The 17,019-nt window shown below is 40.1% G+C and overlaps 1 protein-coding gene across 1 annotated transcript in view; it reads right to left on the bottom strand.

The window, feature by feature from the left end:
- The window catches only part of LOC125040590 (uracil-DNA glycosylase-like), a 17,962-nt gene continuing 943 nt past the window's right edge, over positions 1-17,019 (bottom strand). Inside the window, exons 2-8 of the mRNA XM_047635213.1 lie at positions 8,055-8,127; positions 7,863-7,948; positions 7,394-7,501; positions 6,471-6,664; positions 5,950-6,038; positions 5,194-5,372; positions 1-4,960 (exon numbers count right to left, since the gene is read on the bottom strand). Coding sequence (XP_047491169.1) covers positions 4,808-4,960; positions 5,194-5,372; positions 5,950-6,038; positions 6,471-6,664; positions 7,394-7,501; positions 7,863-7,948; positions 8,055-8,127 — 882 coding nt within the window. The 3' untranslated portion in view covers positions 1-4,807. The remainder of the gene's footprint in view (positions 4,961-5,193; positions 5,373-5,949; positions 6,039-6,470; positions 6,665-7,393; positions 7,502-7,862; positions 7,949-8,054; positions 8,128-17,019) is intronic.

Here is a 17,019-nt window from a genome sequence, read left to right as displayed (position 1 = left end):
CCTTGTACTTACACTTTATTCTCATTCCTCTCTCTCCTTCCCTCTTCCCTCTCTTTTTCTTCTTTGGAAGAACCATGATTATTAAAATGAAAAAAAAATATACATCCACAAAAAAATTTTCTTTGAAATGTGATCAAAGTATACACACTATAACAGATGATTTGTTTTTCATTCATTCCATGTAAGCTTAAGGGTGATTTCTATTTATATTAGTGTGGTGACGCTAATTAGAAATTATACACATTTTAAGATACATATGAATGTTTTCTACATTAATTTACTGTAGATAAAAAGGGCAGGATTATTATACAGAGTTTTCCCAATTCCCAGTAGCTATTCCATCTTTATTCATAGTAGAGAAAATATTGCCAGAAGCTTTTCATTATTAACCCTTTGCTGCTGGGTAATCATATTGTTGACTGTAGTTTTCTTTTGTGAATTTTGTTTGGACATAAATGGCTCCACAAATGCTCAGTTATTAAGGAGTCAATCAGTAGAACCTCACCAGATTCCCCCTTTCCTTGAAGTTTTGGGAAGAAGGAAATTTTAGTGCTTTTAGTATCCATGCTGTTATTATCAATATTGACATTACAATTATTATAAAGATATTAACAATTCTAATAGCAAAATATATTTTTTTGAATCTTGCCCAAAATCAAGAAGGGTAAACAGGTGTGACCAATAATAGTTGCAATTGACTTGTAGAGCTATCTATGTGTAAAGAAAATTAATTTTAAAAAAATGTAATGGACATGGCATGTACCCTTATCCCAGCATCAGTGGGTTAAAAGCAAGTTATGGGTGCAGCCTTAGTGGTACTTCTCCCTTCAGGTTGTATTTTTAAAGCATTTATTTGGTAGATATTGCATTAAGAAAGTCAGAGAAGATAAATCCATGCCAAGCTATACTTAAAGATACTTATGACATTTCTGAAGTACATTTTGTGGAAGGTGTTGCTCACTAACAATTTATTTGGCAGTAAGTAACCTTATTTTACTTTACTTTGTTTGTCATGAAAATAAGTTAATAAAATCATATTCAGAAAATTTCTTTTTTTTTCGTAATTTACTTTTATCATGAGAACAGCATATTGGTATCAGTAACCTTGGAAGGATGAAAAAAGTAAGAGGATAAAACAACTTTTTTTCATTTCCAAAAAAAAAAAAAAAAAAATGGAGAGAGGAGACTTTTGGATGAAATGCAAGGGTAGTGGAGTTTAGAGTAGAGTGGTAAAGGAAGTTGGCAAATCCAGAAAAATTGCTGAATGAGTAGAGAGACATCCCATGCAATGAATCATAGCAGAATTAACATGAAAAAATTGATTTGGCAGTGGAAAGTGTGCTCCCTCTTGGAAAGGGGATCACTGTTGCAATTTTAATGTGAGACCAGTTGAAGGAAAAACATTGGAAAAAGGACAGGATTATAGGAGCATTCAACAAAGCAACAAGGCACAAAGTGGGGGTGGGGTTTATGAGGAAAGTAGTACCAAAAAATATGTCTGCTGATGATGGAACAAGGCCATAATATAGAAATAATGTGATAGCAGGTGGAACCCAATTAAGGTTGGGACTGTCCCTAACTAATTATGGATGTTTGGTTAATGGTTACAAAGCAAATTAAATGTGCTAAACATCAAAGCTCATACAGCACTATAGAAAGGTGTAACAGTGAAAAGGGTACAGATTTAATGTGATACATCAAAAGTGGTACAGCAATTTAGGATAGCCTGATCTTGAAAGGGTATAGAGGGGTAAGGGTAGAGCGGGCGAGTAAATACATTGGGACTAGCAAAAGGGTGATTAGATCAAAGTTGTCAAAAGAAAAAGTGTGGGATTCTGCAATGATGTCCATGGGATAAGGATTAGCAAGAGGAAAGAGTGGGTTAAGGGCAAGGAGGGAGAGGTTGAGGGGAGTCAATTGTGCATCCATGAGGGAGTGGAAGAGATAACAGGGAAGGAAGGGGGGTTATGTAGATGAAGCTGGAGGGAAGGGAGTAGGAGGAGGATGGTTTTCGGTAGTCACTTTGAGTGAAGATAGAATGGGAGCTAAGAGTTTGGAGGATATAAGGGGTATAATAAGTATGTTATCTTGGATCATGAGTTTCTGAAATGGAGTTGGTTGTGGAGGTCTGAGAAATAAATGTTGCCTTCTGAGGTGGAGAAGAGAGGACAGACATTTCAGGGGCAGAGAAAAAGGCAGGTGTAGGAGGGGATATGGTAGGAGATGAGGTGGAACATTTTGATAGTTTGATGTGATGAATAGAGTGATGAGGAGGGGTAGGCACCAGGGAAGTAGAGATTGGAGTGTCTGGATTTTGAATAGCAAAAAATTTGACTGGGAGAGGAAGAAGGTAGAAGTGGAAACATAAAGAGTAGGAGTAGAAGAGTTACTCAAGATGTAGAAACATCTCTGGGAGAAGTGGGAGGGGCAGAGCAAAGGACAACACTGGAATAAGGAACAAGAGAAAAACTTCATCCACTTGCTTTCTATCTGGCCTCATGTAAAGTGAGGCCAAAGCTGAATCTGAGAACTGCTACCTCAGACTTAAATTTGTAGGCAAGGCAGCCCTTATAAAATATATTATGGGAGCCACCACAATCAGCACACTTGCGTGACTGCATAGGGCAGTTTGAACAACCATAGCTAGGTTAGGTACACAGAGGGTAGCAGGCTGCAGAGCGACAGTGCTTAGCAGGTTGGTCAAAATCGTGTTCAGACAGGACAAGACTCTCCAGCAATATAAACTTCACTGGGCTGGTGACTTTCGGCAGCCTCTGGGGGAAATAGTGTAGCACTGAACGGATACTGCATCAAAGTAAATGAGAAAGGTAAGCAAGTCATTTTTTATAGTCTGACCAATCCTTGTCTTAGGGCAATCAGCCAGGGAGATGGAAACAGTCCCAGTACAAGTATTTAGGGAGGCGTGAGGTTGGGCAGGAATAGGTTTATCAGTGAGGTCAACCAGGGTAGTAGTGCCTGGGCTTCAGATTTAACTATGACAAGGCATGAACAATCAGAATGGCTGTGAATGGAACCCATGCAAAATTAGTTGAGGCAAGGGCAAAGGTCTGAAGTCATCCCTTTTGCTTGGCCTCAGTCTCCATCTCCAAGCCCTCCACGACAAGAGTGGGCAAGATGTTCTCACATCTTAGGAAGTGGACAGAAAAAGGGATTGGAGAAGAGAAGGAAAAGGAAAGGGGGAGGGGAAAAGACCATGCAAAACTGGTTGAGGCAAGGGATAAGGCCCAAGGTAGAGGAGGTCCCCAGCATTGGGACTCCGTCTCCTTCTCCCAAGCCCCCCATGACAACAAGAGGGGGTTTTGAGGGTATGGAAGCTGATTAAGAGAAAATGAAAAAAAATATGCTTAGTGTTATACAGTAAGGAAATTAATGATGGAGTGAGAGGAAGTTTCCAGACAATGGTCAGGAAGAATAAGAGGGATAATCCAACTCTAGAGAAATGTCAAAGATAGCACAAGAACAAAGGTTATGATGGCATGGACATTTGATATAAAAAGGGAAGATGCATGTGCAGGAAAGGAGTTATAGAAGTGGATGGGAAGTTTCTTCATGCATATCAATAATACGGAGTGGTCTAAAAAAATTGCTTATACTTGAATGGTATAGCTCTCTTCTTTTATATCACATTGTTTCCCCAATGCAAACATCTTGTTCAGTTGAAGTAATTCTAATACGTCTTAAACAAAGAAAACATTAACATATGAAATCATTACCATATGTAGATAATAATTTTTATACTCCTGCTATTTCAGGTGGCTATATTACACTATACTCAATTACAAATATTGACGTTTTGAAAAATGCTGCTACAAGGTCCCTGCTGCAATTACAAAAACTTTTCCCTGAGAAAATGTGGGAAGCAAACAATTTACACTAATTTCCACTTAGTGAGAAAATGTAAAAAAAAAACATCGTGCAGACATGATCCCCTTATAACATTTTATAAACATTAATCAGAGCACACAAAATAGTCACAGGTTGGGTTAGACTTTGCTAAGATTCCTTAGGTCTGGAACTTTGACTCCTGAGATATTTTTGCCATTTTTCTCATAATCATTCAAATTTGCTTCCTTGTAATTTATGCCAAGTAAAAAGCAAAGAGTATATAATTGTCTTGAATATTAATATATACTTAAAAAGGTTCCAAAAACTATATTCAGGATCCAATGAAAAATGTTTTTATAAAAAGCAATGCTGCAAACTTTATTATAAAAGTAAAAAAAGTTATGAAACTAACTTTAAATGAAACATTTTTTTAAAAAACAGAAAACAATTACATCCTAGTATGTACAACTTAATAAAAGCCTTTTGGTAAACATTGTAAATGGCACTGGACATACATTCACCTTCATAAGGAATTTTGTTGGCACCATTTTTTCCTGGAAAGTACTGGCAGAAATTCTTGAGCAACATCTCTACACAATGCCCTATTAATTACATAATTTCAAAGATCTTGAATACTGGCAAAAAAAAAAAAAAAAGGACACAATTTTGTACAATTTGTAATTTCAAATGTAGTCAAAACATTTAAACTCTGCAAAGTAAATATCAAATGCAGTCACTTTCCTGCATTGAATTTTAACAATTACCCTTACTAGTAGTAAATAATAATTATTTTTAAAAAATGTAACTAAGTGATTAACTTTTCAGAATGTTTGACTTGAGTAACCTTTGTAACACAAACAATTATTTCTGTTATGAGAACAATTACAAATATTCTCATAGTCCAAAGGCAAAACTCGACTAAAATCTTAAATCTGTAAAATGAACAAATCAATGACAAATTCTACATTTCTAGAGGCAAGTAAGTCCAGTCAATTGGCCTTTTGCCTTCTTTCTCGAGAATTTCATTACACTTCGAGAAGTGTTTGCATCCCAAGAAACCTCGATGGGCTGAAAGGGGAGACGGATGAGTTGTGTTCAAGAGGTGGTGTTTCTTCTGTACAAAACCAAGAGAAAAATAAGGTGGTTAATTTTCATGAAGAGAAAATAGATATAAATATACAAATATACTTACAACTTTCCCTCCCTACTGCCCTTTCTTCCTTTCTTCCTTCCTTCCCCTTCTTATCCCCTCTCCCTCTCCCCTCCACTCACTCCTTCCCTATCCCTCTCACCCTTTCCAACACACAACTTTTTTTAAGAATCCATCAAAACATGGTCATATCTCACCTTATCTACAACAGCAGCTTTTTTCTGTGCATAAGAACCCCACAGGAGAAACACGACACCCTTGTTGCGATCTGACACCGCCTTGATGACTGAATCGGTGAACTTCTCCCAGCCTTGGTCCTTGTGGGAATTAGCATTGTGGGAGCGCACCGTCAGGCAAGCATTGAGAAGCAAAACACCTGAAGGTTGGGAGCATATTTATAATTCAAGTTTTGAAGCGCACTGAATGACATGTTTTCTGATTCTATTGCTTTGCTTTGCTCTCATTCTGGAATAATGTGCAAGCAAAGGTAAGAAATAAACTTATTACAAGTTGTGCAACATGACTGATGATGAATGACGACTGATGGTGACAACTGATGATGAATGATGACTAATGATGGTTGATGATAACAACAATAATAGTGATTATAATAGTAATAACAACAATAATAATCCAATAACAATAATAACTAATGATAATGACCATAACCATAACTAATGATGATGAATTATAACCATAATGATAATGACAATAACAATAATGATGAGGATGATAATGGTAACAAGAATAACAAGAATGAGAACAACAACAACAACAACATGATCCTAATCATAATAATCATAATCATAATCATAATCATAATCATAATCATAATCATAACAATAATTATAATAATATTAGTAATAATAATAACAACAATAACAACAACAAGACTAATAATCAACCTATCAATGATAATGAAGTTAATGATACTCTAATATTTCATCATTTACCTTGTTTTGCCCAGCCAATTAGGTGCCCATGAGAAGGTCGCTGAAAGCCTTCGATATCCGATTCAAGCTCTTTGTACATATTCAACAAACTGAAAATGGGAGGGAAATATACAATAACATTAACACACATCATGAAGCAAAAAGTTGGTCCATATCCAGGTGTGGACATTGGGAAGACACACTGGAAAGAATGTCAGCACTATCACTGAAGACACTGATCATACTGCAAATCGATACTAAACTGACTAGCATGCACATGAAAAAAAAATAATAATAAATAAATAAATAAATCACAGTAAGGTATTACAATGAATTTAAAATGAATTTGTAAATCTAAATGGACTTTCAACATTCATTTTCAGAAATCAAAATAGAATTGAATCTTACTTAAAATGTCTTATCTTTCAAATGAAGCGGGTTTGCCTGGAGATGTGAACAAGTTTGATTTTGACATTGCAAGTGCATTTGTAATTGGCAGGCTTTTCTTCAGACTGCACTCTACTACGAAAAAGCTCTCCTACCTTGGTGGTGGTGAGACGCCCTTCTGGACACTAAAGCAGAGACCATGAGCTTGCCTTGGCCCATGGTATGGGTCCTGGCCTAAGATGACTACCTTCACCTCTCGCAGCTCGCAGTGGTGTGTCCAGGAATATACCTGTTCGGCTGGAGGAAAGATTGTTGACCTCTTGCGTTCGCCATCCAGGAAAAGGCTAAGCTGTGTGTATGGAGTCAAGATCAGTCCTGGCATTCACTTAACTGGACACAGAGTTAGTCAAACGTACAGCATGATTATTAAGAAGTAATTGCACAATAAGAGGAAACTACAAACCCAGATTTAGAGAATAGAGGTTCAGCCTCAATATTGCTCTCATAAACAAAGAAGGAATGAAAGATGAAGAAATAGCAGTAACATGAACAACAGTTTGATCAGTCACTCCAGTAAAGTTTTCTATCATATGGTACTTGAATGCTATGAAGACAAAATTTTTAACATGATATAAAACGAGAAATAAAATAACATCTGCAATGTGTTCAGAGGTATTTTGACTTAAGAAAAAAAATTCATCTAAGACTGGCATAAACTGGCATATGGTTTCTGATAATACTTTAAGAATTATATTCATATTATGTTCATACTCTTCATTTACACATTGTACAAAAAAAAACAACATTTCTGAGACTGAGGTATCTATATCAAAATATATCATCAACAGCAATATCATACTTACATGAAAACTACTGAATGCATTGAGAAAGATATGATCATGAGACAAAATACAAAATCATTGGCTGAAACATTATAAAGTTGCATCCTAACTACTACAGGTGCCTAAGTATAAACAAATTAATTTCAGTATATGTATCTGGAAATTATTATCTTTGAAAATGTTCAAAATAATTTATTCTCATTTCCTTAATTAAAAAAATATATATAATAACTCACCTTCTCAAAATATGGCTTAGAAAACTCGCTCTTCAAAGCAGAAAACCAACTTGTTCCAATGTTCTCATGGAGCGCACCAAATTTTCTGCTTGCCTGCTTTATCTCAGCCTGGTAATCATATCATACCAATATTAACATAAAAATATAACACAGGAGTACACTTGATGGGTATATATCACTTCTATATCACACCCTCGTTTGATCCTGCTCTGTGTCGAGGAAATGCCGCCCCTTATGATTTTGAAGTCCTGGGGTCACAAATGCACTCTCTTCATACACTGAGGCATGAACAGATCCCTTTGAGAGCCATGACAGAACCTATGTCATTTCTATATACTACTATGGAAATATGTCACACCTATATTTGTCAGAAAAACACACACAATTTCTGCAAACTACTATGAAAAGCTGACACACGCATATTACGTTCCAGTGTCATCAACTAAGTTAAATAAATAAATGACTTCACCTTTAACTTGTTGTTCTGCATGCGATCTTTCTGCTCTGGACTGAGGCAGGCGTTCGAATCCGGTGATGATGATCTTGTTGGAGAGCCTAAGGGTAGTAATGGATGCGGCTACAATACTTGTTCTATTTTCTACACACAATCAATGATTCCACCAGCCTTTATATCAAATGACAATTCGTGACAGGAAATTACCTGGAGCATTGTTTTCTCCCGTTTCATTCTCCTTTCCTTCTAAAATCTTTGGCTTCTTTGCCACCTGCGTATCCTGTAAAGAAAAAAAAAATAGATAAATAAAATAAAATAAAGTAAAAAAAAAAATAAATAAATAAAAAATAAAAAAAAACATTGCTTTTAATTATTATAATATTGATAATAACATAATGATAATAAAAGTAGTGGTTAAAAAACTAGTGGTATTCTTTAAATTACCTATAATATTCTAAAAAATAATAAAAATGATGAACTATTAAGAATAATAATAAATATATATAACAATAAATGTAAATAATAATAAGAAGTAATTAAAAATCAAATAATAATATGACATAAATAAACTAAATAATACAAATAAGGAATTCTAGAAATGTAAGGTACTTTTTTTCATTTTCAAGAGAATATATTTTCAGGAGTTCTCACAGCTTTATTCATAGGACGAACATTATATAATACATACATACATACATAAATTATGCATATATATACATACATACATATACATACATGCATACATCCACATATATACATATACATCCATATGTGTGTGTGTGTGTGTATATATATATATATATATATATATATATATATATATATATATATATTTGTGTGTGTGTGTGTGTGTATATATATATGTGTGTGTGTGTGTGTGTGTGTGTGTGTGTGTGTGTGTGTGTGTGTGTGTGTGTGTGTGTGTGTGTGTGTGTGTGTGTGTATCTGTACAATATAATATATGTGTATATATAATATTTACATAATATATATATATGTATGTTTATATTATATAATATATATGTTTATATAAATATATATGTACATATATAATTATATAATATATATATATATATTATATAACTATATATGTATGTATTGTAAAATTATGGTGGTGGGTGGGTGGGTGCGTGGGTGCGTGCGTGGGTGCGTGCGTGGGTGCGTGCGTGGGTGCGTGCGTGGGTGCGTGCGTGGGTGCGTCGGGTGTGTGCGTGGGTGCGTGCGTGGGTGCGTGCGTGGGTGCGTGCGTGGGTGCGTGCGTGAGTGCGTGCGTGGCTGCGTGCGTGGCTGCGTGCGTGGCTGCGTGCGTGGCTGCGTGCGTGCGTGGGTGCGTGCGTGGGTGCGTGCGTGCGTGCGTGCGTGGGTGCGTGCGTGGGTGCGTGCGTGGGTGCGTGCGTGCGTGGGTGCGTGCGTGCGTGCGTGCGTGGGTGCGTGGGTGCGTGAGTGCGTGGGTGCGTGCGTGCGTGGGTGCGTGGGTGCGTGCGTGCGTGGGTGCGTGCGTGCGTGGGTGCGCGCGTGGGTGCGTGCGTGCGTGGGTGCGTGCGTGCATGGGTGCGTGCGTGCGTGCGTGGGTGCGTGCGTGGGTGCGTGCGTGCGTGGGTGCGTGCGTGAGTGCGTGCGTGAGTGCGTGCGTGGGTGCGTGCGTGAGTGCGTGCGTGGGTGCGTGCGTGGGTGCGTGCGTGGGTGCGTGCGTGGGTGCGTGCGTGGGTGCGTGCGTGGGTGCGTGCGTGGGTGGGTGCGTGGGTGGGTGCGTGGGTGGGTGCGTGCGTGGGTGGGTGCGTGCGTGGGTGCGTGCGTGGGTGCGTGCGTGGGTGCGTGCGTGAGTGTGTGCGTGGGTGCGTGCGTGGGTGCGTGCGTGGGTGCGTGCGTGCGTGGGTGCGTGAGTGTGCGTGGGTGCGTGCGTGGGTGCGTGCGTGGGTGCGTGCGTGAGTGTGTGCGTGGGTGCGTACGTGGGTGCGTGCGTGGGTGCGTGCGTGGGTGCGTGCGTGGGTGCGTGCGTGGGTGCGTGCGTGGGTGCGTGCGTGGGTGCGTGCGTGGGTGCGTGCGTGGGTGCGTGCGTGGGTGGGTGCGTGCGTGGGTGGGTGCGTGCGTGGGTGGGTGCGTGGGTGGGTGCGTGCGTGGGTGCGTGCGTGGGTGCGTGCTTGGGTGCGTGCGTGGGTGCGTGCGTGCGTGTGAAATATTTAAAGAAATACGAAGTCAATATTTGGTGATGAATGGCTAAACTGTATGTTTAATTGTTTTCGATTATGCTGAATGCTTTTAATCTTGTGCTAAAATCTGAATATTTTCGCTATCATTATTTAGTCGCGTTCCATCAGCTGAGCGAAAAAAATACACGTTTGCTCGTTTCACCTCGAGCAACTACTAGCTGAGCGGTTCCAAGTAGAGTGAAATACAAGTCTAAAATTTACTCCCAAAACATGTGCTATACTAAATCTGATATCTTGTTAGAAAAACCTTGTTCTTTCTGATAATATAGGAATTTAATCTCGCGCTCAACTTTTATCTAGCACGTATGTTATTTATATTTCCCTTGTATTTGTTAGAGAATGTCAAAGCTTTGAGGGATATTAATATGTTTACAATAGTAATACTCATTTCCCGGTAAGTAAACAAAAAAAACAAAAACGCTAGTTTGTTCACCCGGAACTTGAGTAGTTTGAAGAAGAACCATCTAGATTTTTTTTTTTTAAATACACTATTTACGATAATGAATTCCTGAATATTCATTTCGCGGCTAAACCTTATTGTAAGCAAGAAAGAAATTATGCCCAATGGTATATGACGTCATAATGACATGGGGAATCCGAGGTGAAACTGAGGTGCTATGCTGACACCTTTTTTCAAGATGGACGCAAGGCAATCTGAAGTTGTAAATTAAGGCCGCATCATTAGGATTAGGGAAGGTAATTTCCCTGCCAGTGAAATAACCAGAGAGCCGGGTATCTCCCGCTCGATGGTATACAGGTGAATAATGTGGGAGAAGGGCATCCTGAATGACCGCCCTCGTTCTGGATGCCCCTTCACCAATGCAGATAAAACCGTGTAAAGACCTACAGCTCCTGTTAACAAGCTACACGGTGAAGAAAACTATTACATGCAGATGGGATTCACCACAGAACGTTACCAAAGAGAGGCTGAACTAAGGCCATTGCCAACATCGCCTCCAGTTCGCCTAGCAGTGTGTGGAGAGCGCAAGGAAAGCTCCATTGCTGGATGAGAAATAACAGGTGTAAATATCAATATCTTTTTCCAATTTGTTTATAAAGTGTTGTTTATACATGGTAGTGCCCTACCCGTCATATTTTATGTTCTGATTATCTATTATTATTTACTTTTCAGATGTGACAGACGACCTAACTATGAAACGGCGAGGAATGGCCACGTGACCAATAATAAGTTGGATGAATTTTCCTGCGTGGTGTTCGCGAACTCGCCGAAATAATAAGGGAGATCCAGTTTAGACAAATATTTTGAAAATGTGTGAAGAAATATTCCTCCCATCAGCACGTTGCTACCCTTTGATCCTTCCCAGAAACAACAATATTCGTGAAGGATAACTGCCCAATACACACGTCAAGGGCAGTTACGAAGTGGTTCGATGACCAAAACCACATGGAAGACCTTCCGCCGCCAAACAAGGCATGTAACTCAAACCCGATGAAAATTGTTTGGGCGCATATTGTCAATGTTTGGGAAACGGCAAAAGAAAGAACCTCCCAATAGCTAGCAGATCATGCTAAAAGGAAATGGAAAGTGTTACACAAGAAACCGGGACTTAACATAAGCACGTCATCTCTGTCCCGGGGATTAGACAAGGTTTTGAATAACGATAAATTATTGTTCTTATTAATATGACTGCTCCCAGTATTGACCTTTCTTTTCTTCAATTATTACCATTTTCCTTTTTACAATAAACCGATATTAAAATATCAAAATCATTAAGCCTCCTACCAATTATTCGATTTACCGAATTCGCGGCAAACAAAAAAAGGGGAAAAAAATGTATACTTAATTATGCATATGTATATATTTACATAAATATTTTATGTCAGGTATTTGCACGAGAAGGGGTTCAAAATGTGCATTAACTATAAAACCAATGATTCTAAATTAAATGTTAAACAACTTTAGTTCCTCATCACGCACACACATGAACACATTCATTGTAGGCCGACTACAGTTTTGCGTTCAGATGTTCTAAAATCATAACACCATATTTTCTGTTTATTGAATCAGTGTTTGGATATGCCGAAAAGTAATTTTATCAATTCTAAACCATATGAAGATTATATATGAAAACTTTGATTTTGTGACAAAACACACGTATGGCACATCTACACCTACGCATATACTGTATACGGATGTGCATTGACAAAAAGGAAATAAGATTTAATAAGTGAAAAATTAAAGTATAGCGCCCATTTCATCGTCAGAATGAATAGACATCGTACAGCACATCGGAATAAGTTCTAAGAAGTTCTAAGACTTGACATTCACCCTGTTTGGAACCACCCAGCTAATAGTTTTGCGAGTTGAAACAAGAAAACGTGTATTTTCTCGCTCGGCTGTTCGAATGTGGATGCGACGACTCAGAGAAACGCTACGACTTATAGAATAACAATAGCGAAAACTATTGTAAGACTAGAAACGAATAATGATTCTCTACTCATCACCAAGTATTTTAATCAGTATTTCCATAGAAGCTACATACATGCACACACACACACACACACACACACACACACACACACACACACACACACACACACACACACACACACACACACACACACACAAATGATAAAGCATGTATATATTTATTGTAACCATACTGTTTTTTTAACGTCCAAATTATGTTCTATAATGAGGAATATGTAGCATGGTTTCTGTTTATCTAATCAGTGTTTGGTAGCGAAAAGAAAAAAAGTCACTTCATTAGTTTGATTAGCCGCTGCTTTAGCAAAGATTTTTTATTTTATTTAGGTGCTATGCATAGATGTTTAAAGAATTAAGTGTTTTCATGTTTCAAGAAATATGCAACTATAATTGAAAATATAGTGTTGAAAGGGGAACATACTGCCTCACCTCCATAGGTGTTGTCATGCCGATAAGCAAGCAATACCAGAAAATCGCATTTTAAAAAATATCCATAGATAGGTATGCAGGTAGGTAGGTAGGTAGGTAGATAGGTAGGTATTAAGGCAGGAAGGTAGGAAGGTAAGTAAACGGGCAGGAAGGTAGGTAGGTAAGTAAACAGGCAGGAGGGTAGGTAGGTAAGTAAACAGGCAGGAAGGTAGGTAGGTAGGTAAACAGGCAGGAAGGAAGGTAGGTAAGTAAACAGGCAGGAAGGTAGGTAGGTAAGTAAACAGGCAGGAAGGTAGGTAGGTAAGTAAACAGGCAGGAAGGTAGGTAGGTAAGTAAACAGGCAGGAAGGTAGGTAGGTAAGTAAACAGGCAGGAAGGAAGGTAGGTAAGTAAACAGGCAGGAAGGTAGGTAGGTAAGTAAACAGGCAGGAGGGTAGGTAGGTAAGTAAACAGGCAGGAGGGTAGGTAGGTAAGTAAACAGGCAGGAAGGAAGGTAGGTAAGTAAACAGGCAGGAAGGTAGGTAGGTAAGTATACAGGCAGGAAGGTAGGTAGGTAGGTATACAGGCAGGAAGGTAGGTAGGTAGGTAGGTAGGTAGGTAGGTAGGTAGGTAGGTAGGTAGGTATGCAGACAGACAGGCAGGAAGGTAGGTAGGTAGGTAGGTATGCAGACAGACAGGCAGGAAGGTAGGTAGGTAGGTAGGTAGGTAGGTAGGTAGGTAGGTAGGTAGGTATGTAGGCAGGCAGGCAGGCAGGCAGGTAGGCAGGTATACAGGCAGGCAGGTAGGTAGGCAGGTAGGTATACAGGCAGGTAGGCAGGTAGGTATACAGGCAGGTAGGTATACAGGCAGGTAGGCAGGTAGGTAGGTATACAGGCAGGTAGGTAGGTAAGTAGGTAGGTATACAGGCAGGTAGGTAAGTTGGTAGGTATACAGGCAGGTAGGTAAGTTGGTAGGTATACAGGCAGGTAGGTAAGTTGGTAGGTATACAGGCAGGTAGGTAAGTTGGTAGGTATACAGGCAGGTAGGTAAGTTGGTAGGTATACAGGCAGGTAGGTAAGTTGGTAGGTATACAGGCAGGTAGGTAGGTACGTAGGTATACAGGCAGGTAGGTAGGTACGTAGGTATACAGGCAGGTAGGTAGGTACGTAGGTATACAGGCAGGTAGGTAGGTACGTAGGTACGTAGGTATACAGGCAGGTAGGTAGGTAGGTACGTAGGTATACAGGCAGGTAGGTAGGTAGGTACGTAGGTATACAGGCAGGTAGGTAGGTAGGTACGTAGGTATACAGGCAGGTAGGTAGGTACGTAGGTATACAGGCAGGTAGGTAGGTAGGTACGTAGGTATACAGGCAGGTAGGTAGGTACGTAGGTATACAGGCAGGTAGGTACGTAGGTATACAGGCAGGTAGGTAGGTACGTAGGTATACAGGCAGGTAGGTAGGTACGTAGGTATACAGGCAGGTAGGTAGGTACGTAGGTATACAGGCAGGTAGGTAGGTACGTAGGTATACAGGCAGGTAGGTAGGTACGTAGGTATACAGGCAGGTAGGTAGGTACGTAGGTATACAGGCAGGTAGGTAGGTACGTAGGTATACAGGCAGGTAGGTAGGTACGTAGGTATACAGGCAGGTAGGTAAGTTGGTAGGTACGTAGGTATACAGGCAGGTAGGTAGGTACGTAGGTATACAGGCAAGTAGGTAGGTACGTAGGTATACAGGCAAGTAGGTAGGTACGTAGGTATAAAGGCAGGCAGGTAGGTAGGTAAGTAGGTATACAGGCAGGTAGGTAGGTAAGTAGGTATACAGGCAGGTAGGTAGGTAAGTAGGTATACAGGCAGGTAGGTAGGTAAGTAGGTATAAAGGCAGGTAGGTAGGTAAGTAGGTATACAGGCAGATAGGTAGGTAAGTAGGTATACAGGTAGGTAGGTAAGTAGGTATACAGGTAGGTAGGTAAGTAGGTATACAGGTAGGTAGGTAAGTAGGTATACAGGCAGGTAGGTAGGTAAGTAGGTATACAGGCAGGTAGGTAGGTAAGTAGGTATACAGGCAGGCAGGTAGGTAAGTAGGTATACAGGCAGGCAGGTAGGTAGGTAAGTAGGTATACAGGCAGGCAGGCAGGTAGGTAGGTAGGTAGGTAGGTAAGTAGGTATACAGGTAGGTAAGTAGGTATACAGGTAGGTAAGTAGGTATACAGGTAGGTAAGTAGGTATACAGGTAGGTAAGTAGGTATACAGGTAGGTAAGTAGGTATACAGGCAGGTAGGTAGGTAAGTAGGTATACAGGCAGGCAGGTAGGTAAGTAGGTATACAGGCAGGCAGGTAGGTAAGTAGGTATACAGGCAGGCAGGTAGGTAAGTAGGTATACAGGCAGGCAGGTAGGTAAGTAGGTATACAGGCAGGCAGGTAGGTAAGTAGGTATACAGGCAGGCAGGTAGGTAAGTAGGTATACAGGCAGGCAGGTAGGTAAGTAGGTATACAGGCAGGCAGGTAGGTAAGTAGGTATACAGGCAGGCAGGTAGGTAAGTAGGTATACAGGCAGGCAGGTAGGTAAGTAGGTATACAGGCAGGCAGGTAGGTAAGTAGGTATACAGGCAGGCAGGTAGGTAAGTAGGTATACAGGCAGGCAGGTAGGTAAGTAGGTATACAGGCAGGCAGGTAGGTAAGTAGGTATACAGGCAGGCAGGTAGGTAAGTAGGTATACAGGCAGGCAGGTAGGTAAGTAGGTATACAGGCAGGCAGGTAGGTAAGTAGGTATACAGGCAGGCAGGTAGGTAAGTAGGTATACAGGCAGGCAGGTAGGTAAGTAGGTATACAGGCAGGCAGGTAGGTAAGTAGGTATACAGGCAGGCAGGTAGGTAAGTAAGTATACAGGCAGGCAGGTAGGTAGGTAAGTAAGTAGGTATACAGGCAGGCAGGTAAGTAAGTAGGTATACAGGCAGGCAGGTAGGTAAGTAGGTATACAGGCAGGCAGGTAGGTAAGTAGGTATACAGGCAGGCAGGTAGGTAAGTAGGTATACAGGCAGGCAGGTAGGTAAGTAGGTATACAGGCAGGCAGGTAGGTAAGTAGGTATACAGGCAGGCAGGTAGGTAAGTAGGTATACAGGCAGGCAGGTAGGTAAGTAGGTATACAGGCAGGCAGGTAGGTAAGTAGGTATACAGGCAGGCAGGTAGGTAAGTAGGTATACAGGCAGGCAGGTAGGTAAGTAGGTATACAGGCAGGTAGGTAAGTAGGTATACAGGCAGGTAGGTAAGTAGGTATACAGGCAGGTAAGTAGGTATACAGGCAGGTAGGTAGGTATACAGGTAGGTAGGTAGGTATACAGGAAGGTAGGTATACAGGTAGGTAGGTATGACTTATGATAATGACATGATGATGATGATGATGACAATGACTGATGATGATGATGATGATGATTGATAGATGATGACGATGATAACGATGACGATGATGACAATGACATGATGATGATGATGATGCTGATGATGATTGATGATGACGATGATGACAATGACATGATGATGATGATGACAATGACATGATGATGATGACAATGACTGATGATGATGACAATGACTGATGATGATGACAATGACTGATTGATGATTATGATGATGACAATGAGTGATGATAATGATGATGATGACAATGAGTGATGATAATGATGATGATTGATGATAATGATGATGACGATGACTGATGACGATGACTGATTGATGATCATCATCACCATCATCATCATCACCATCACTATCATCAACATCTTCATAATCATTGTCATCATCCTCATAAGTCATCTTCATAAGTCATACCTATGATGATGACAATGACTGATGATGATGATGATGATGACAATGACTGATGATGATGATTGATTGATGATGACGATGATGACAATGACATGATGATGATGATTGATGGTGACGATGATGACAATGACATGATGATGATGACAATGACTGATGATGACAATGCCTGATTGATGATTATGATGATGACAATGAGTGATGATAATGATGATTGATGATGATGATGATGACTGATGATGATGCTGATGACGATGACTTATTGATGATGATCATCATCACC

Source organism: Penaeus chinensis, chromosome 29 (genome assembly GCF_019202785.1).
Source record: "Penaeus chinensis breed Huanghai No. 1 chromosome 29, ASM1920278v2, whole genome shotgun sequence".
Taxonomy (NCBI): Eukaryota; Metazoa; Arthropoda; class Malacostraca; order Decapoda; family Penaeidae; genus Penaeus; species Penaeus chinensis.
The sequence above is the reverse complement of the archived record's forward strand: the minus strand, read 5'-3'. Positions and strand labels throughout refer to the sequence as shown.